General features: G+C 40.3%; 1 protein-coding gene across 2 annotated transcripts in view; it reads left to right on the forward strand.

The window, feature by feature from the left end:
* Positions 1-23,472, forward strand: part of AMPH (amphiphysin) — a 324,014-nt gene that overhangs the window by 120,330 nt on the left and 180,212 nt on the right. For both annotated transcript variants that reach the window (XM_006832119.1, XM_006832120.1), the window contains exon 2: positions 19,768-19,848. In XM_006832119.1, coding sequence (XP_006832182.1) covers positions 19,768-19,848 — 81 coding nt within the window. The remainder of the gene's footprint in view (positions 1-19,767; positions 19,849-23,472) is intronic.

Raw genomic sequence — 23,472 nt, forward strand, 5'->3', positions numbered from 1 at the left:
AGCTTTTCAATTTCTTCAACAGAGCCTACTTGGATTTTGGCTCTGATTGCCTTGAATTCTCAATGGAGGAAAGTCAACATCTTAACAATATTGATGAAACTATGTTCAGCTAACTGTGTTAAATGTCCTGCAATCTTTAAAACGGAAAAAAAAAAAGTTCTGCCCTCTGGGATACCTTTAATTTAAGGCTGAAAATATCCTACTAAACACTTTCTAAGGATAATTATTCTGCTGTTGTTGTTGTGAAGTGCCATTGAGTTGATTCCAGCCCATAGCAACCCTGCATTGGGTTTCTGAGGCTATAAATATTTATAGCAGCAGAAAGCCTCATTTTTCTCCCACAGAACCACTGATAGTTTCAAACTGCTGACCTTGAGGTTAGCAGCCTGATTCGTACCCACTATGCTACCAGAGCTCATTCAACTATCCTGTACCAGCCACAAAGTTTATCATGTTCCTGAAATGTGTCATAGTTGGCAAAGAAAACACACCATTGTTTTCAGATTAGTGTACTTAGATTTGCTTATCAGGCAAATTGTTTCTGTTGGGGTCATATATTGTTGTTAAGTGTCATGGAGTGGGTTACAACCCTTAGCAATCCCTGTAAATGGTTTACAAGGAAACTGCCAACCTTGCGGTTCAAAACAACTTTGCAGTCCTGTGCATTAACCCACAGCACCACACTAGAAGTCCTAATGGTTTAGTTTTAGATCAGTTCTACTCTGACATGACAGTGGTACTTGTAAGTGTGCTGGATCATTTAAATTCATTATTTCTTACAGTGAAAAGAAAAAGGAAGTGGATATTTTTGAGCTAGGAATTTTGAGACACACATTCCACTCCAGGATACCCTGTGGAGGATTAGGGGTAACCAGTAAGGAATGGTGAAGCATCCAGGGTTAGAGGCATTGGAGAATGCTTAGCTTCGACTCCTAGGCATGAAGGAAGAGGACAGAGCGGTTATCCAAATGCCTAGTGGTGGTGGTGGTTATGTGCCGTGGAGTCGGTTCCAACTCATAGCGACCCTGTATACGGTTTCTGAGACTGTAAATCTTTATAGGAGCAGAAAGCCTCATCTTTCTCCCATAGAACAGCTGGTAGTTTCGAACTGCTGACCTTGTAGTTCGCAGCCCGATTAGGGACTGGGTACTTGAGAGGGAGGAATGAGGCCACTGCTAATGTGGTTGGCTGTGAGACAGCTGAGGAAACTAGTGTCACAGCCTCCCTCTCCTCATGCTGGTGCCTCCTATTGGATGACTCCAACCAAGCCAGAGGACCAGGGTGGGATGTAGCCCTCAGAGGTGAGCTTCCTGGAACTTCTAGCAGGATAGAGAAGGCTAGAATGGGTGTGAAGGGGCAGGGGGAGAACATGCACCATGGCAGCATATCTGAGTATTTATAGATGGCATGAACAGCTAGTGAATGCTATTATGGAAGCCCGTTTGGTGTGGCGCTGTAGGATCAGCATGAGACTGAACCACAAGGTCGGCAGTGAAAACCCACTAGCTGCTCCTCGGAAACCCTATACAGGGTCACTATAAGTCAGAACTGACTTGTTGGCACTTAACAACAGTTTGCTCCTGTAAAGATGATCCTTAAGGAGCAGTAATACTCTATCCTATAGGAGTCCTGGTGTGGTGCTGTGGTTTAATGCACTGGACTGCAAGGTCACTTTGAATGGCAAGGTTAGCGGTTCAAACTCACCAGCTGCTCCTTGGAAACCCTATACATGGAAACCCTATATGAATCAGAACCATCTCGAAGTCACTTAACAACAACAACAACATAGGACTGATGTGGCCCTGTTAGGATCAGCACTGGACTGTGAACCAGAAGATCGGCAGTTCAAACCCACGAGCTGCCCCTACACAGGGTCACTATGTGTTAGAACTGACTCAACAGCTTACAAGTATGCGGGTATTATATAAGTATCACTCAGGTATTCCAGCTTATGTTTATATTGTTCCTGCCCATTCTGTCATGCAGGAATTCTTACAAACCAAACTCTGCTTCATAAAATATCCCCCTAAAATGGCAAAAAAGAGAGTCTAGAGAAATAACTGAAAGCAGCATACAGTTAGCTCAAAATTTCATTGAAAACCTGACTTTTTCTTCTTTCTTTTTTGCATTCAACTCGATAAAAACATCCATGTTAACATAGGAACACAGGAATTCCAGTTAGAGAAACCTAAATGAAGTTTGAAGAATGAGCCTCCTGTAAAACTGTGCTTCATCATGCTTACTAAATGTTAAAAATAGCTGTAGAAAGAATGAAAGTCGAGGCACAAATCAAAATGCAGAAACAGGCACAAAATGATTACGGCTGCATGATTCATTCATTCATCCATTTATTCATTCATTCATTCTGATAGTGTTTTATGTGGTTGTGACATTCTTTAGCCTCAGAGCAGAAGGTTTTGGCTCTGACACAGTTAGATCCCAGAGAGACAGATGGAATGACTCTTTTCTTGCCCTCTGTTCAAGTGCTAAAGAATGGCTGTGAAGGTACTCCAAGTTTCTTCTTAAGCACAGATCTTATAACACAACCACATGAATGTTTATTTTTGGATCAATAAACACTCAAGAGACAAACCCAGTGAGATTCCTTTTGGAATCAAACATCCCATTGATTCTGTCTGTGATCCTTGGTAATTGTGAACCCTGGTATCTGGGGAGCATTGAATGGCCTTTGAGGGATCATGGAATTTCGATGGTTGTCAAATCTGATACTAGGCAAAATATTTCTTCAGAAGTTCTTTATGCAGTGGGCTTTCTCTTCTTCATTTAAAAGTATTTTTGGGACAGGAAGAGGCAGGTTGTCAAAACAAGGAAAAAGATTCATTTCAAGGGGGTTCACAGCTTTCCTGATGTCAAGACAGTACTTCAATGGGGACATGGGTATAGGAGGTTACACTGTTCTTCCTGCTAAAATATGCTGCACTTTTTTTACATGGCTTTTAGTTTTGAAAATAAAACCTAATCAGGGAAAATGCAAGCTATAGTTGGTATTTAGCCAGGTGTCCCCTCAGCCCCCAGATCCAAATGTTTTGATTAGCCGGAGTGGCATTCACTGATCTAATGTTGTTTGAGAGAAGGTCACATGGAACATGGAAGGATTCCATCTGCTGATGTGGTGAAACTTCTTTTCAGATGCCTCAGGGAAATGTGGAGGAATCACCCATGGTGATGATTTCTAGGAACCTAGACAGCTGCCTTTAGACTTTCTTGGTTACCTTGGCAATGCTTTTGGCACATGTGTACATCTTGAAATTAGACACCAGAAACGGCACAGGAGACATGTATTGATCTGCAGAAAGAGAATTGCCAGGAAATGATATTCTAAATAAAGTTGGTTTCATAGTCTACAGTATCCATTAGCCGTAAACATTGCTTTGTAGGGTGGAAGGTTGAAGATGTAAACATGGCAATAAGCTTAACTTTCTTCAATGTATTCATCATCAGTTGGACAAGAGAGTTAGTTTGTAAAAAATCTGAACTCCCTGTCATCTCTTTCATGTAGGATCTTACGATGAAAATATTAAATCGAAGAGGAGTGAAGGGGGACCTAACCTTAACTAGCTCTTGCTCTGGGTACTGTAAGATACGCGCTGGACTGCTAATCATAAGGCTGGCAGTTAAAGCCCACCAGCCGATCCTAGGAAACCCTAGACAGGGTTGCTATGAGTCACTTAACAACAACAAAGTCCTGGTGTGGCACTGTTGGATAAACATTGAACTGCAAACTGCAATGTTGGCGGTTCAAAGCCAGCAGCTGCTTGAGTTGGAACTGACTTGACATCAACTAACAACCGCAACAAGCAATTTTCGGAGCGCCTGGATATTGGCAATGGTTAACATGAAAGGTTGGAAGTTTGAGTCCATTCAGGGGCACTGCAGAAGAAAGGCCTGGGAGTCATTTCTGGGGGTGGGGAGAGGGGAATAGACACTTTTGCTTTTGATCTTATTTAATCCAGTTGATATTTTCTTCATTTCCAAGGATAAGAAAACTGAAGCTCAAAAACAGTTTAGGAATTTTGCAGAGTTCTCCAGGTCACCTAGGTGATGGAGCTGGGCCCAGGTTTGTGTGACTTTAGCACAACTTTGTCACCATTATGCTCACGATATCTCTTAGAATTCTAAGAAGTAGTTCCTCATTTGATGGAAGCTCTGAATCCCCTCCAAGTAAAAATGACATCTGTATTGAATTGTTGTTGTTAAGTGCTGTGGAGTCAGTTCTGACTCAGCAACACTGTAGAGGGTTTCCAATGAGTGGCTGGTGAGTTTGAACCACCAACCTTGCAGTTCAAACCGGCCTTGTAGCCCAGTGCACTATCCCACAATGCCATACCAGGACTCCTGTATTAGATTTTTGTTGTTAAGTACCGTGGAGTCAGTTCCGACTCACGGGGTTTTCGAGGCTGTAAATCTTTACGGGAGCAGAAAGCCTCATCTTTCTCCCACGGAACAGCTGGTAGTTTCAAATTGCTGACCGTGAGATTAGCAGCCCGATTTGTAACCACTACGCTAGATGGGAGTTAAGAAATTAGGAAACTTTGGAGTAATAGAATGCAACATTTTTACAAAAGCAAAAAAAGCAGAAACTTGTTTTTTTTAACTGCATGCTAAAGGCCCCCTCTAGCTTTAGCATGTAGTCCCCAGCTGGTAGGGATTTGTGACTTTTTATTCTACCTGATTCAAAATCTTTCTTGATATTTGTTTGCACTATAGGTCAGTGTTTGGAAATCGCTAAACCATCTGCTATTAGTAGAGTGGGTAATTTAGGGTTTGTAGTCTGCCTAGAATGTCTGTTTAAAGGGATCATCCGCAGAGCTGCTCCAGAGTGAGTTGCTTGGGTGTAGAACCCTCCCCGGCTTCCACTGACATCTCTGTTGGTAGCATTCCCTCTACCAGCTAGTTTGGCACCTGTTTTGCAAATATGAGTTACTTCTTAAGCATCTGGCCAGGGGTAAATAGAGGGTTATGTGGCACTGTAGGATGAGTGGCTAGAATGCTATTTGCAAGGTCAGCAGTTTAGACCCACTAGCTGCTCCTTGGAAACCCTATGAAAGGCTATTAAGAGTCTGAACTGACTTAACAACACTTAACAACATCTTTCCCTAGCTAAGTAGTATGAAGATTAATTTAAATGGTTGCATGAGGTTGAAGACTCATTGTATTTAGTCTCCTGTGAATTATTGGCATAAGTCAGTATTCTGTTTTTAAGTGGGGGCCACTGGAGAAGGACACTGGGGTCCCTCTCTGAGCCTCAGGGGATCACTTACACATGTGAGCAGGCTTGCACTCACTGAATTTGATGCAAACATTGTCCTCCGGTTTGCATCCTGGAGGTGTCAGTTTTTGTGGAAACACAGTTCTGAGATACAGTGATCCAACCCAGAAGGAGAGAGCAGGCACCTGGCCTTTCTGGATGAAAGGAGGGCATCAGATGCCTGGGCCCCAGATCCATTCATCTTCACTAGATCTGTGTTTAGTATTCCTCAAACTGTCTTTTCCAGCAAAGACTTCTTATTTTTTTATTATTTAGATGATTAGGTATCTACAACTTTAAAGTATTGAGAAGGATGACAGAGATTATGATGGGACATGATGCCTTATAAAGTTGTTCAAGATTGGAAATCAGCATGGCTGGGTGCTTACTATGTCTGCATTCAGAGACCCATCTTCTTGACCTATCCATGTCCGCAACTCGTTCTTTCTACTATATGTTATTTGTCAACTTCGTGCATATGATGTTGGATCAAATGGAACAGAAAACTAAAACATTTTCTCTTACCTGTTCCTGCTTACCTTTCTAAAAGGTAATAATAGGAAGACCCATCAAACCTTGAAGTTATGGTTAGTGTGTTGTTGAAATCTTGTTGAGCAAGGAGTGGATATCATTAATGGTGCAGAAGTCAGTTCTGTAGCAAATAAACCAGAGGACAAAGAGTGGGGCCTTATGGGACATGTAAACCATACTCAAGGATGATTTTTCTGGGAATTCATCTGATTCTTCTAAAATTAGGACAGTTTAAAACTTCTTCTTTAATTCCTAAAACACAGCCAGAAAAAGATCAAAGAACTGAAACTCTGTGAAGTTTACAAAACGGTAGAGTACATGTGCTGTGGATTGATGTGCTGGACTGCAAAGTCAGTTTGAACCGCAAGGTTAGTGGTTCAAGCTCACCAGGGTCTCTGTGGGTTGGAACCAACTCGATGGTACTTAACAACACATGCCCATAGGATACTTGAGAATCCTTCAACTGATGACCTCCCCTCAGTCATAGCTCGTGGGACTTTGTACAGTGTGGGTGTGAGCATTTGCTGTGTGCTTCTGGAATGAGCAGATGGACAGGTTGGTGTATCCTCTGGGAATGGTAAGAGTAGAAAACCAAACCTCCATTTCCTGTTCAGAAAGGTCATGGCCATCCCCTGTAGTTTCTTCATGGATTCAGGGGATAATGTTGCACGTAGATGTAGGTACTTTTATTTTTTTATAAAGACAGAAAGTGTGAAGAGCACAGTGCCTCCTTGTTTAGAGAAGATGAGTTAAATGATGTGATTCTTCCCTTGACCTTTAGGATCTGGGCTTAAGGAAGCAGGAGTCACCTAGAGCTGAAAGTTTGTCAGTCTGAACCTTCCTCGTCCAGTGTATGAATCCCGCTGAGGCATCCTAGTGGTCACTCTGATTGTGCAGTTTTAAGCCATCACTCTTACCTCAACATGAATTCATATATGGGAACATGTCTCTGGCATCTCCACATGGTCTTTATCCTAAACTAGTTTGCAGTCTGCATCCTTTCCTTTCATCAGTTTCCCAACTTCTGATCTTAGGACTAGATTTCCTGCTAGGAGACACACGACACCAAAACATGGTCTTTCTTCAATCTTTTCCCTTAATTAACATCTATCATCCCAAATTAGTCTAATGTGCTCTACGTTGGGTTGCTAATGATAAGGTCAGTGGTTTAAATCCTTGGGAGAAAGATGAGGCTTTTTATGCTCCTGTAAAGATTTGCAGCCTCAGAAATGCTATACAGGGTCACTGTGAATTGAAAGCAACTTGGTGGCACACAATCTACCACCAACAACCCAAATTGGCATGGGTGACTGTGAAATTTGTCTTTAATTTTTAGAATGCAAAACACTCTTCAAAGCTTTTTGTTGTTTTTTAAGTGCCATCGAGTCAGTTCCGACCCATAGCGACCCTGTACAGGGTTTCCGAGGGTGTAAATCTTTACGGGAGTAGAAAGCCTCATCTTTCTCCTGCGGAGCAGCTGATAGTTTCGAACCGCTGACCTTAAGGTTCGCAGCCCGATTCGTAACCACTACGCTACCAGAGCTCTTCAAAGCTAGCAATGTAGTATTCCATTTCAAAATTTAAAATATTAAAAACAATTTTTTATTCTCTTACAATGGCACTTGTTGTTAAGAACCATCAAGTGGATTCCAACTTATAGCAGCCCTCTGTAGGGTTTTGGAGATTGTAAATCTTTGTGGGAGCAGAAACCTTATCTTTCTCCTATGGAGCAGTTGGTAGGTTTGAACTGCTGACCTTGTGGTTTACAGTCCAGGGCTTATCTTACAGAGTCACCATACTCCCTACAATAACAATGTTGTATTATTCCATTCCTAATTTTAAAATACTAAGAAAGGAAAAAAAATTTTTTTCTTACAATGGTTGTTGCTATTGTTAAGTGCTGTGGAGTCAATTCTAACTCATAATGACCCTGTATAGGATTTCCGAGAAATGCTGGCTGCGGTTAGTAGTTCAGTGCTTATCCTGCAGTCCTATACCAGGGCTCAATGGCAATGGTTAATATTTAATTTGGTTTGGACTATGACCTCTTTTGGAGTCCTGGTGTGGTGCTGTGGGTTAATGCGCCCGACTGCAAAGTTGTTTGAATCTCAAAGTTGAGTGGTTCAGGCTCACCGGTCACTCCTTGGAAACCCTATACAGGGTCGCTATGGGTCAGAATCGACTTGATGGCATTCAGCAACAACACAAATGACCTCTTTCAGCTGCTCTTCAGAACCCAATATAAGGTCATTTTAAGTTGGAACTGGCTCGACTGCACTTAAAAACAACAACATGAAATTTTGGCTGCACTTTCTTACAGCATCAGAAAACTTCCCAAATCAAAGAGTTCTACATTTTCCAGCATTATTCTTGGGAGGTTTATACATGGATGCCTTTTCTAAAAAAAAGACTGTGAGGCACACATCATTGGTTCAGCCCTTATAATTCAAACCAAGGAACTGTTTTCAGACACTTTGAAGGAGGATTCATTACAAATGACCACATTCTGCATTTTCTTCCTATTTAATTGTTTTAAGTGCCTCTTTAATACTATATCAGTAATTCTGACCTTGGGCCTGAGGGTGAGAGACTCTTTCAAAGTCTCACAAAAGTGGTAAAGTTTGAAAAAGCTTATTCGATTTAGAATCTTATTTTGAATCTGAAAACCAGCAGCAGCAATGATAACAAATGAAAACTTTATTTGTTTTAAATACAATTAAAATACTATTTTACTATTGTTTTAAAATAGTAAAGTGTCCATCTAGGTGAAATGACCTTTGAAGTAGAAGATGTTAAGTCATAAACCACTATGTATCAGGCATAGAGCTTTCACTTCTTAGTGGAAAATGTGTCTTGTTCTTTGTAAAACCTGACTATCAGCTGCTGGGATACATAGTTATTCTGGTATAATATCCATAGGGCCAGATTGTTCAGGCTTAATAGGCATTTTCAATATATCCAGTGGAGAGGTGAATGGGCAAGGCTATCTAAATTATAAATTCCCTGTCAAATATCTGTGACATAAAACAAAGCAAAAGATATGTTTTAAGTCTTCTCAACGCTAGGTTTCCATGTCTTTTGTGTCTTATGATATTTTTTATGTAGCAGATCAAGCTCATCATCTGCTTCAGCGCTGCTGGAGAGAAAGCACAAAAATACTTAAATCACAAAATATGTATAATCTGTATCAGCTGGGCCTTTGGTTCCATCCCAAAGTCTTCTTTTCTTCCATGAATCTACCAGTTATATAAGTATGTAAGTGATTCCCTGACAATAGCATTGTGTGGAACAACTGAAGAAAAATCACCGAAGTGCTTTCTGTGATGCCTGGCATATAATTAATGTTGATAAAATGATGTCTGTACAGGGTTGTTGTGAGTCGGAACCGATTCAACAGCACTTGTTATTGTAGGAGTCGCTGGACTCAAGTAGTTCAAGTAGTTCAGCACTCAGCTACTGATAGAAAGGTTGAAGGTTAAAATCCATCTAGAGGTACCTCAGAAGAAAGGCCTGGCAATCTATTGCTGAACTGTTACAGCCACTGGAACCCTTTAGAGCACAGTTCTACTCTGACATACATGGAGATACCATGGCTCAGAATCAGCTTAATGACAAGTTTCATTTCCTCTTCTTCTTCTTGTCAAGTACCATCGAGTCGGTTCTGACTCATAGAGACCCTGTACAGGATTTCCAAGAGCAGCTGGTGAGCTTGAACCGCCAACCTTGCTGGTTAAGCCAGACTTGTGACCCAATGCGTATCCTACAGCACCACGCCAGCACTCCAGTATTATTATTATTATTATTATTATTATTATTAGATACTGCACTGATGAGAAGGTAATGCAGTAGACTGCAAGTTGGTTTGAACCACAAAGTCAGCAATTCAGGCTCACCAGCAGCTCCTCAAAAACCCTCTACAGGGTAGCTATGAGTTGGAACCGACTCGACGGCATTTGACTGCAACACTATTCAGCCTTGTCAAATCACTTCATCCGTGGTATAACTATTCATTGACGAAAAGCTGGGGAGGATATTGATAATTTTATATGGTGAGAATCAAGAGTCAGAAAAGAACTTCTCAAGATGAAATTCAAAGAGGATAAAATTTAGGTTAAAAAAAATTTGTAAAAGTCCATAATAAATGCATTCAATTTCCAGTGAAAATGCAGTAGGATAGATGGAGGAATATGTGGTTTCTAACCTTAAATATGAATGAGGAATGACTAGTAAGAATCAATATGAGTTAAGGCCGCTGCTGCCAAGGCACCTAATGCAATGTTAGGCTGCTTAATAAAGTATAATTGTTGTTGTTGTTATGTGCCACTGAGCCAATTCTGACTCATAGTGACTCTGTAGCAGCTTTCCAAGGAGTGGCTGGTGGATTTGAACTGCCCATCATGTGGTCCAGTGCTTTATCCTACAGTGCCATACCAGGACTCCAATAAAGTACAATAACTACAAAGAAAGTGGTCACAAAAGCTTCTCTGAGATGGACAAGTTGGTGGTCCCATAAAAACCTAGGCAAACTAGAGCCAGCAGAAGGAACCCCCCAAAAAGGCAAAGAAAGTTGACACCATGTGACTAGAGGAATGTTTGATATAACTGGTATATTAATGGATAAAAGAAGACCAAAGGGAAAGACTTTGTAATAAAGATTTATCAAGCTTGTTCTATCACATACCAAAATGAAAGAAATAGAAGCTAAGAGAGAAAGTTTTTGCATAAAAAAAACTATCATAATTTTTTGGAGATAAAATATTCCATTGGTTGAGATAAAGAACTCATTGTCATAACAGGTATGTGAGCTCATCCAAAAAGTAATGGTGCTAGTTGTTGATGTTGTTAGGTGCCATCAAGTCGGTACCGACTGCACAACAGAATGAAACACTATCAGGTCCTGGGCCAACCTCATAATTGTTGCCACTCTTGAGCCCATTGATGCTGCCACTTTGCCAATCCATCTCGCTGGGGGTCTTCCTTTTTTTCTCTGAGCCTACATCTTACCAAACATGATATCCTTCTCCAGCGACTGGCCCCTCCTGACAATATGTCTGAAGTATGAGAGATGAAATCTAGAGAAGAGACCTAATCATCAAACAGATGCAGGAAATGTCATGTTTCAAATACCTAATAATTTGGTGAATCCATATATAATAAATGCATTATGCTGGACAGTCTTCCTAGAGAAGAATACACATCACAATGAATAACAGATAGTGAAGAAAGATGAGGCATTGCGACACTCAAATGAAGATTTACTAAAGACTGCATGACAAATATAGCTCGAGGTGCACTAGAAGCATCAAGTTGCACTCTAGGAATGGTGACAGTTTGATGTGGTGGTAGCAGACAATGACCAACTGGAGTAGATGAGGTTGACATGGTAAGCAGAGGGAAAGTTAAAGAAAGCCTGAGTCTGCAAGACAAAGAATTTTGACCCTTTTTGTATGGACCATGGAGAGTTAGCAACGTGTCATGCCTTGGAGGCAATGCTAAACACAGATTAGAAAAAAGCAAGACTAGAATCAGTGTGTCCAGCTAAGAGGTTATTTAAATAATATTGGAAATAAATAACAGGATTTAAATGAAGAAAACTATTTAAAAATCTTTCAGAAATGCAATATGCAATACTTCTTGATTTGTGAGATGAAAAAGATGAGGAACAGATAAAATGAACTCACACTGCTTCTGGGAAGACTAAATATATAGTGTTGTTGTTAAGTGCCTTTGAATCAGTTCCGACCCATAGTGACCCCTGTACAAGGTTTCCGATTAGAGGCTGGAAAGAGAACTTGAACCACCGACTTTGCTCTTCAAACTGGCCTCGCAGTCCAGTGTATTAACCCACGGTCCACACCAGGACTCTGAGTATGCAGTGGTTCCTTTAAATACAATAGAAGCCATATTAGATAGGCAAAGTTTGAGTGGATAACTGGAAGTGAAATTTGGAGAGAATGTCCTGAGCTACAGATACTCTCTGGAAGTCATCAGAGTATGACGGTAGCAAAGCTATTAGAGTGTATGAGGAAACCCACAGAAACATTGCTGTGAAGAAAGAGATGAGGCAGAGGTAGATTCTAGGAAAACCAGCGTTTTTGGAACAATCTTGGAACAAATCAGAAATGAATTTATAGAAATCAGAAAAAGAGACAGTTTCAAAGGTTGCAGAGACCTTAAGCAAGAGAAAGCCAAAAGCCTGTAAGCATTTCACAGAATTTAGAAACTAGGAGGCTCCTGGGGACCTTGCAAAGGACTATTAATAGGAAGGAGGAGTATGAAACCAGATGGTACCAGGGTGAGTAAATGGAAAATGAAGACTAGAAAGAGCAGGGTACTCTTTGCAAAACTTGAGGGCATGTAGAGTCAAAAATAGCATTTTTCCGTGGTCAGTGAAGTCTGTTCATGTTTATATGCTAGGATGAGTTGACTACAGAAAGGAAGACTATGGAAACCATGAGAAAGAGGACCACACAGTAAGAAAACGCTCAAGGAGGTTGAGAGTTGTAGGACCTAGGACTTGTGTTGGAAGGAAAAGACACAACCATTGCTCAGAAATTATTCCTCAGAAACAAAAGGAAGGATCATTGAAGGCAGAGCAGTTTGTTTCTGTGGAGGAAAGCTTTGAGGGAACTCATATGTATGTAATCGATCCATCAACCCTGTAAGGAGAGAGACCCAATCATTTGCTGAGAAGCTGAGGCTAGGCTGTGGGAAACAACTCTGGGAGAGGGGAAGGGTCAGATATGGGACTGAAAAGAAATACAAAGGCCCAAGTGATGTAGAATGTGTATTTTTTGTGATTTTGTTCTTTCTCTCCAGCAGACCAGGTGCAGATAATGACTGATTTGTTACATAAAAAATATTATAAGGCACCAAAGACATAGAAACCTAGAGTTGAAATGCCTAAAACATGCATTTTACTTTGTTTTATGCCATGTATATTTGACAGAGGGTTTAAATTAGGACTAGGAACCTAAGGCCTGTCTTTGGAAGTCGTTTTCCAGTTTGTATTAATTGACTCATCACTATCTTTTGAGGCAAGCCTTTTGACCAGTTATTAAGAAATTCACTCATTCTACTACAATCTAATCCATAAATCACTATCTATAAGATGTCAGTATGATAAACTGCTATTTATTTCTCTTTATGAATTTTCCTAATTACATTAATAATAACATAAAATTATGGAAAAAATATAAAATTTTATAGAAAACAAAAATCCTCACCACTGGAACAAAAAATAACATTCTTATCAAAGGAGAAAAAATTGAAGTTGTCAAGGACTTCATTCTTCTTGGATCAACTATCAACACTCATGGAAGCAGCAGTCAAGAAATCAAATGATGTATTGCATTAGGCAAGTGTGCTGCACAAAACTTTTTAAAATGTTGAAGAACAAAGATGATAGCTTGAGGACTAAGGTGTGCCTGACCCAAGCCATGGTATTTTCAATAACCTCAGAGGCATGTGAAAGCTGGACAGTGAATAAGGAAGACAATAGAAGAATTGATGCCTTTGAGTGATGGTGTTGGAGGAGAATATTGAAAGTGCCATGGGCTGCCAAAAGAACCCACAGAACTGTGTTGGAAGAAGTGCAGCCAGAGTGCTCCTTGGAGGCCAACATGGCCAAACTTCGTCTCTCATATTTCAGACATATTGTCAGGAGGGACCAGTTGCTGGAGAAGGATATCATGTTTGGTAAGGTGGAGGATCAGAGAAAAAGAGGAAGACCCCTAGTGAGATGAATTGGCCAAGTGGCAGCATCAATGGGCTCACGTGTGGCAACAATAGTGAGGCTGGCCCAGGACCAGACTTGATGGCATCTAACAACAACAATAACAACCAGACTCTGCGCTTCCCAGCCCCCCACCATGCCCACCAGAACTCAGACCTTCATTCTGAGAGCCCCACCTCTGGCTGGGAGTCCACTTCCTATGTCATGACCTCAGGATAGAAATTTCCTTGACTTTATAAAAGCCAAAAAAAAAAAAAAAAAGTTCTCTCTCACATGTGTATATAGCATAGTGGTTACGAGTTGGGCTGTGAATCACAAGGTCAGCAGTTCAAAACTACCAGCTATTCCGCGGGAGAAAGATGAAGCTTTCTGCTCATGTAAAGATTTACAGCCTCGGAAACCCTGTAAAGGGTTGCTATGAGTCGGAACCAACTCCACAGCACATAACGACAACAACAACAACAACAATAGGGTCTCTATGAGTTGGAACCTACTCCACAACGCTTAGCACCCAAAACACAGGACAGAGTCAAGCGGGTCCTTTGGGTTTCCAAGACTGTAAATCTTTACAGGAACAGACAGCCTCAGCTTTCTCCCTCACAGTGTCTGGTGGGTTTGAACTGCTACTTTGTGGTTAAGCATTAGCAGCCCAAATGCTTAACCCACTGCACCACCGATATGTAAAAAGACTAAATGCTAAAATCTTAAAGTTGTTCTTGTTAAGTGCTGTCAAGTAGGTTCCAACTCATAGTGACCCTGTATAAGGTTTCCAAGGAGCAGCTGGTGGGTTTGAACTACTGACCTTATAGTTCGCAGTCTAGTGCTTATCTTACAGTGCCATACCAGGAGCCCATACATAAATTGTTGTGGAAAAGTGCTGTAGAGTTGCTTTAAACTAATAGCAGCCCTGTATAGTGTTTCTAAGGAGTGGCTGGTGGGCTTGAACTGCTGACATTGTGGTTTGAAGTCTAGTGCTGATCCTACAGCACCACACCAGGAGTATATATATATAGCCCTACTAGTGGAAAAGACTAACTGTACTTATGTGTGTTTATATGAGTCAGAATTGACTCAAAAGCAACAAACAACTGCAATAACAGCTTATATATAGTTATACTAAAAACTGATAAAATGGTAACACTTCTAGATGGTAAGATTAAAGGTGAGGTTTTTGTACTTTTTATTTTCAACTTTATAGACATAAAAATACATCTAAGGAGGTTTCAAAAAACTTGTGGGAAAATTCCATTATCTTTTTTGTTTTGTTTTGTGTTTTGCTCTCCCTTTCAGAGACAGTTTTTCAGAAATTGGAGGAGATTATCAGTAAACGAAGTGACATGTCCTTTTACTATACATGTTACTGCATTTCTTCAATTTTAAAAAAATCTGCAGTGAGGAAGAATTTATATTCTTTATTGGTAATACTGGTTTTTTAAATAAAATTGAGTGATGTCAAATAATAATGTCCTTGTAAGTATACACAGTTTTATTTAAAAAAAAAATATCTTTTTTTTTATTAATGTCAGAGGAGAGGAAGGAATGTTGTCTTTGTTAAGTGCCATCGAGGCTGTTTCAACTCAGAGAGACTCTGTATAGGGGTTCTAAGGAGCAGTTTGTGAGCTTGAACTTCCAACCTTGTAGTTCAAACAACTTTGTAGTCCAACACATTAACTCATAGTGCCACACCAATACTGACATATTATATCAATAATGACTTTTAGATTATAACAGATTAATTTTTTACTGATAGAATAATTACTGTTTGCTTCCAAAGAAAATGTACATATTAAAGAAATTTGCATGGACTCTGATTTATTGGATAAATACTTTAAGGTACTGCACAAAACACTATACACTAATATCTAGGGAGAAAAAAGGTATCAGCTAAGACAATGTCTAATGAAAATGACACACTTAGTGCCAATCTTCTTTTTCAAGGCAACTAGTCTTTCCATTTATTCCAGAAAGGTAATGCTTTCTATGTTCTTCCTACCTTGATTTTTTAAGCACTGTAAGTGTAATTTGTGATTTGTTGTTGTTAAGTGCAGTCGAGTCGGTTCCAACTCATAGCGACCTTGTATAGGTTTTCCAAGGAGCAGCTGATGAGCTTGAACTGTCGACCTTGTCGCTCAAATTTACCTTGCAGTCCAGCACGTTAGCAACGTCAAACCAGGATTAGTGACTTCTGTCCTGGTAAATCACTGACCTCTGAGAGAATCATTTATACATTCTGGTTGATTGTTGCTTTCACCAGTGCATATTTACTGTTTCCTTTTTACTATTTCCTTCTCCAAAATGCTTTTGTTTCCATCTCGAATAGTTTTGACCTCAAAATCATGAAAATGACCAGACCTCATGTTTGGATAGAGACTGGTGGAACCCTAGAGATTATGACCTGTAGTTACACTTTGGGTCTAGACGTGAACTCACACCTGTGACTCAATTTTTAACCAAACGACAGACAGGTCTACATGAGGAATAATACCACTAGGGAGGTACACACCTTACAGATCAACAGGACATCGTTTACCCAAGGGTGGAGTTCAGAAAAATTAGGAATGAAGGAAATGCAGAGAAGAAGCGGGATAAGTGATGTTACATTGATGAGATTGCAATCAATGGCATGAAATGAAATGTGTCTGAGTTGTTGAATGGAAAACTGATCCACTCTGTAAACCTCCAACTAATTCACAATAAAAACAATAAAAAGTTCAAAGAAAAAAGAATAAAAAACAAACATTAAAAAAAGGGAAGAACAGTTTTGATTATTTGAGTAACGTTTGAAAGGATCAGCACTAGGATCGGCCTTTGCCCTTTATGTTGACCCTCTGAGTGAACCCACAGTGTTTGCTCCTTTTCAGTCCACTCACGGACACTCTCCCTTCTTCATTGTCTCATGGAAAGGATTGCTAAGTAGAAGAACATATGTTTGCTGGAAAATGTGTTTTTAAACTCACATTAATTTTCCTCAGAGAAAATACCAAACCCTGGCCATGTTTTCAAGTAGCTGACGACTTGAAGTTTGTACCTGCATTAAAAACCTGAGTTGCCATCAAGTTGGTTGACTCTCCTGGTGGCCCCATGTGTGTCAGTGTAGAACTGTGCTCCATTGCATTTTCAGTGGCTGATTCTTTTGAAAGTAGGTTATCACGCCTTTCTTTCTTTTTAAAAGCATTTTATTGTGAATTGAGTGAAGGTTTACAGAGCAGATCATCAGTTTTACATTCAACAAATCATGCATATTTTGTTTCATCGCATTGATTGCTATCCCCTAAACCGTTTGAACTGCAAGGTTGGCGGTTCAAGCTCACCAGCTGCTCCTTGGAAATCCTATGCAGGGTCGCTATGGGTCGGAACCGAGTTGATGGCACTCCACAACAACAAGAAATACAGCATCACTCATACCATCTCCTCTCTGGGTTTCCTGTTTCCATCCCTCCTTCTTTCCCTACCCTTCTGTATTTTGTCCTTTGGTAAATGCTGCCCTTTTGAGCTCAAATGGTTGACCATTCCGTGGTGTGTAGACCTCACTAGTGTGGTTGTCACATCTATATTCCTATCTGTTGCTTGCTGAATATTGAGCCATGGGGTGAGGTCAGTTCAAGACCTGAAGAGTGACCATGGCCCATAGTCCTTCTCTAAGGACTGGCCCTTTCTAGCAACATGTCCAAAGTGTGAGAGACAGCCTTGCCATTCTGGCTTCTAAGGAACATTTTGGCTATTCTTCTAAGACTGATTTGTTGTTCTGCCTGCCAGTGCATGGTATTTTCAATAATCTTCTCCAACTCCATAATTCAAGTACTCTGATCCTTCTGTGATCTTCTTTATTCATTGTCCCACTTTCACATGCAAGGGTCAGGTGTACTGTAGTACTCAAATTGGTATCTTTGCTCTTCACCACACCAAAGAGGTCCCATGCAGCAGATTTGCCTAGTGCAACACATCACTGGGCAAATCTCCAGTCCTTGGAGAAGGACCTCATGTTTGGATAGGTGGAGGGTCAGCATAAAAGAGGGAGACCCTCAGTGAGAATGACTGGCACAGGGGCAGCAACCATGGGTCAAACATAACAATTGTGAGGATGATATAGGACCAGGCAGTGTTTTTGTGCCTTTGTTTTCTTGACTGTTACTTGCATGAGCATTGACTATGGGTCCAAACAAAATGAAGTTTTTGACAACTTCAGTCTTTTCTCCATTAGTCATGCTGTTGTTCATTGGTCCAGTTGTGAGGATTTTTATTTTCTTTGCATTGAGATGTAACCCTTACTAGTCTAGTGTTATAGTAGCACGATGCCTACATACATGCATAGAACAAGCAGATAAAAGTAAAGTAGTGATAATGGTGGTGTTGTTCAGTGCCAACAAGTTGGTTACAACTCATTGCAACCCTGTATAGGGTTTCCAAGGAGTGGCTGGTGAGTTTGAACCACTGACCTGTGATTCAAACATACCTTGGGGTCCAGTGTTTTATCCCACAGCACCACACCAGTAACTAACATTCCACAAACATTAATATACCAGAAACTCTGCCAATATTTTACATAAGTTCTTGCTAGTTTTGTTATTATTATTAAACAGTTCTATGATATAGGAAATGGTATGTTGTTGTTATGTGCCATGGAGTTGGTTCCAACTCATAGCGACCCTGTACAGGGTTTCCAAGGCTATGAATATTTATGGGAGCAGAAAGCCTCCTCTTTCTCCCATGGAACAGCTGGTAGTTTCGAACTGCTGACCTTGTGGCCCGCAGCCCGATTTGTAACTACCAAGCTATATACCAGGTATATCATGTTTTAAATGAGGAGAGGTTTAGTGAAGCTGAACACACTTTCCATGAAATAATGTTGGCCACTGTGGCGGCAAGAGATGGAAGGCTTTTAAATGCAGACCAACACCTCTATCAACCCTTCTACAGTCCCCACAAAGAAACATACAATTTAATTTTAAAGTATGCTCCTATGCAAACACAACTTCAAGAAATTCCCAAGCTTTTGTTTTCTAAACCAGACTGCCACCTCTAAGCCCATTCTGTGTTGAAAGTTTAGAGTCTCCACTGCATGAAATTCCTTGCTTTTAATCACTAATGTAAGGAAGATGCACCAAGTAGAAAATAAGAGCAAATAAAATGTACTGATGAAGTAAGATATAGCCCAAAGTTGTACACTGCTCAGGTTAGAATCCTGACTTTCTTCAGTGGCACTAAATCTGACCGTGGACAAGTGACTTCAGCCTTTTCTGTAGTAGTATTTCTGTGGGGAAGGACATTGCAGGGAATGATATGAAGACCTGGGTTTGAATCTGGGCTCTGCTTTTTGTGAAGGGAATGTTGTTGGGGCAGGTTGCTTGATCTTTGTAAAATGGGATAAGAAGGAGACTATTGTGATGATCAGTTGAAATAAACCCCTAATGTAGTGACTGTAATAATGAAGACTTAGCAAAGGCTAGATCTCTTCCTGTGTTTGCCCAATATGTTCTCATCCCTCACCTGCTACTGCTACAGTCAATGAAAGCTTAAAGATGTGGATGGATGTGTTATATACCACAGGGGATTTTGGCTCCTTTTGTTTTCCTTGGAGAAGGTGTGGGGCTATGTTGTTATCCAATTATATGTGTGTCTTTTTACATCTAGGGGCAGTTATTACTTTTGTTTTGCTATTTTTTTATGTTGCACAATTTCTGGAAACATGAAAAGCAAAGATAGTCTATTCTCAGCTTGGGTCTGTGTACTCTAGGACCCCTTTGAGTGTTTGTTGGATTGGAGGGAGCATGAGAAGGGGATGGGAGAGAACTTACCATCTGCCAGGTTCCATTAACTCTAGTTGCATCCCTATGAAGTAGATTATTGCTTTGGTCAAATAACTTTGGTTCACTGTTCAACAACAACTGAGCACTTATTGTGTGTCAGTGTTGTGTCAGATAGTATGGACAAAAAGAGAAAACACAGTTTCTGTCTTAAAGATTTCTACAGCTCAGTGAAGGAGATGGATATGTAACTAAATAAATGCATTGTATTATAACAATTGTTCAAGGTCACACTGCCAATAAATAATACAACTGTGATTAAAATTCAGGTCTTTTCAATTCCAAAGTCTCCAAGCCAGGGCAAAGCTAGATAGATGGAGGTTTCCCCAGAAGAGTAACGTCAGCCTTGCTCTGCCTGTAAGTTTAAAGGCACTTCGTCCTTTGAAAACATCGTTAAATCAGACCATTTTGTTTTATTTACAAACTAGGTCCTTCAGAAACTTGGGAAAGCTGATGAGACAAAAGATGAACAGTTTGAAGAATATGTCCAGAACTTTAAACGGCAAGAGGTGAGTATGTTTATTTAGTTTCTGGAACTGGGGTGGTGGGGTGGTGGAGGTGGGTTGACTGTGCTTGTTTTATCATATAACTAACATACAATAAGGCTTAAGAAACACCAGATGGGATTGATGCTAATTTGACAGTTGTTATTGTTAAGTGCTCCTGAGTTGGTTCTGACTCATAGAAACTCCTTGTAGGGTTTCCTAGGAGTGGCTGATAGGTTTGAACCACTGGTCTTGTGGTTAGAAATTCATTGCTTACCCTACAGTGCCAAATCAGGACCCCTAACTTGAGGGTTATTACTTTGGTAATTCTATACTTTTTTGTTGAAGGGAAGGAAAAAGGAGGCAATACAGGAAGAGAATTTGTATTTAAAATCTCAGGGAATGGAGTAATAATTACCTGCCCTGAAAAACAGATTATTGATCAAAAGGTAGACTAATGCTTTGGTGATGTATCTTCCAATAACAGCACTTAACAACAACAACAGCAACAACAACAAAGTATTAGAGGGGAGACCTGGTGTGGCACTGTAGTATAAACACTGGACTGCTAACCTCCAGATCACCAGTTCAAACTTACCTGCTGCTCCTTGTTGTTGTTGTTGATATGTGCCGTGGAGTTGGTTGCAACTCATGGAAACCCTGCATAGGGTTTCTGAGGCTATAAATCTTTATGGGAGCAGAAAGCCTCATCTTTCTACCATGGAACAGCTGGTAGTTTTGCACTGCTGACTGTGAGATTAGCAGCCCGATTTGTAACCACTACGCTACCAGAGCTCCTTGGAAACCCTATAAAGGGTCACTATAAGTCAGAACTGACTCAGTGACACTTAACAACAATAACAACAGCAAAGCATTAGAGGAGAGGAACCCTGGTGGCACAGTGGGTTAAGTGTTGGGCTGCCAACCAGAAGGTTGGCACCAGCCGCTCCACAGGAGAAAGATGAGGCCGTCTGTTTCCCTGAAGATGTACAGCTTCGGAAACTGTAACTGGAGCAGTTCTGCTCTGTCATATAGCATCAGTCGGAATTGACTTAAGGGCATTGGGTGTTTTGGTATTGGAAGTATTAGAGAAGCTGTGATTAAACACTCCAGGCAAAATCATTTCACATGTTGAATGCTTCAGTATCATGTATTCCCTTCAGTGGCCATCTCCTCCAAGAGAGTGAAATGAACTCTCTATTAGCGTGTGAAAAGCACCTTACTGTCTGTGCTGTAAAGTATAGATGGACATGTAATATGTAAACAGACAGATGATCTATCTGTGATATTAAAACATCATGAGCACCCATAATCACTACCTATTTCCAAATTGTCCCATCACTCCGAACAGAACTCAGTGATGGGTGCACAGCAGAATGAATGTAATTTATGTCACTGAATTATACATGTTGAAATGTTGAGATGGAAATGTGGATACAGATAATTATGTACACACATACACATAAACTTACCACAATAAAGCTAAAAAGGACCTCATGGGAAGGGAGTTAGGAAAAAATGTCTAAAAAGGCAATATGGAAAAAATAAAAAAGGTTGAGAAACACTATTTGGAATGTTTGTTTCTTCATGGGCTTCCTGTGTATTTAACAGACTCACTGATGAAGAAAAGAACTATCTTAAATCATCTGTTTTGGTCCCCAAGATCTGGTTAATTGGCTAAGATAATGACTCTTTTAAAGAGCATGGGTAAGGGTTAAGAGAGAGCAGGTTTGAACAGGTCATCTGAGATTATAGGTCTCAAACCTAGAGATAATGCCAGGGATAGAATGGGAAGGAGGGTGGACCAGAAGACCCTGGACAATTAGGTTTAGACCTGGGGACAGTGTACTGATATAAATCTATTTGTGTGCTGTCACTGGAGATACTAGTGTTCACCAGTAATTGTAACTTCAAGAATGATTACCTATGAAAACAATACGCAAACAAAACTTACTGTATTGGGCTTTCAAGACTGTAACTCTCAGAACAGAAAGCCTCATCTTTCTTCCACACGACAACAATACATGTAATTTTAGAAAACCACAGGTTCTATTTTATCCCTTTGCTCCAGTTTGCTGATCCCTGATCCTGGAAGTTTTATAGCCATGTAGATCAGCTGCTATAAAAACATAGTCCTGAAGGTCTCTAATCTCTTCCCAAGACAAAGGATTGGCATGTGCAGATGGGGTCTCAATTGTTATGATAGAGAGCAACCTTGTTCTGACAAATGAGACATGGGAGACGTTAGAGGAGCAAACAGTAACAGGGAGAAAAAATGAATTTGTTCAAACTTGACTATCATAGAGAACTTTGGATTCGTGAGATAAGAAAGAGAATTCCTGGGTCTCTAGATGTGGGCTCATAGAACATGTTGCCCCCAAACCTTCATCAGAATCCAGGAGAACAGATTGTACATGCATGCATCCTGATGCTCTCATTTAATGAGTTCTCCAACATCTTCTTGTGCTCTTGGGAAGCACTCTTTTGGATCATTATTTTGGATTGCTGGATGTTTCTGCAGAAAATCTAGTCAGTTGATAGTCTGTTACATTACAGATCAATTCCATATGTCTGCTTTTAGGGGCTGGATTCAGATAAAATAATGACTCTTGTTTGCAGTTTTCTGTTCTTGAAAATTACTTACACTATACCTTTTTAAACTAGTCCTGTTTTCTGGTGTATCCCAATGAACCCAATTAGGTCTTTGTTCTTGGATTTTATCCCCTATCATGTTTGTGGCATTCGGATGTTATCAGCACCCCAAAAGTTTGATCTTGGTAAGTACTGTGTTCAGTAATGCATTTAGGACTAGAAGACACTTTACATTTGTTAGTTATAATAAATTCTTATTGTGATTTCTTTGGGCTGTGTTGACTGAAGTAGCTAGGATTTCTTTTGTGTGTGTAAGTGCCTCAGCTATCAGAGGAAAGGGTACTTGAAGCATTTCATTGACATGATCTGATGAAATGATCTGTACTCCCAGGAGAAGCAGCATAGAGTGACTGCAATACTGTTCCACCATTGATTCCTGGCACTACATAGACCTTTTATCCATGTATAATGGAGTAAGTAGAGTACTCTTGTTCCTAAAGACTAACACCATAGCAAGGAATTTTATTTGGTAAGAGTTAAGCAAATAGACTAGAAATGGAGAAAATGTTATTACTCGGGAAGTCTTATGAACCCTTTGGTTCACTTTGAAAATATTGTTTTGCATCAAAATCATCCTGTATTTGCTCATCCTAAATTATATAAATGTTGTCATTGTTGTTATGTGCTGTGGAGTCGGTCCCGACTTATAGTGACCCTGCACATGGTTTCCGAGGCTGTTAATCTTTACAGGAGCAGAACGCCTCATCTTTCTCCTACTGAGCAGCTGGTAGTTTCGAACTACTGACCTTGCAGTTCGCAGCTTGATTCATAACCACTACGCTACCAGAGGTCTATATACATAATGTGTATATATATATAATGTGTGTGTGTGTCTGTAAGTCAGTTTGAACCAAAAGGTTAGTGAAGTGCCATTGGGTCAGGTCTGACTCATAGCAACCCTGTATAGGTTTCCTGAGGAGTGGATGATGAGTTTGAACCATTGACCTTTTGACTCAAACCAACTTTGCAACACTGTTTATCCTACAGCTATATATA

Source organism: Chrysochloris asiatica, unplaced genomic scaffold, assembly GCF_000296735.1.
Source record: "Chrysochloris asiatica unplaced genomic scaffold, ChrAsi1.0 scaffold00006, whole genome shotgun sequence".
NCBI lineage: Eukaryota > Metazoa > Chordata > Mammalia > Afrosoricida > Chrysochloridae > Chrysochloris > Chrysochloris asiatica.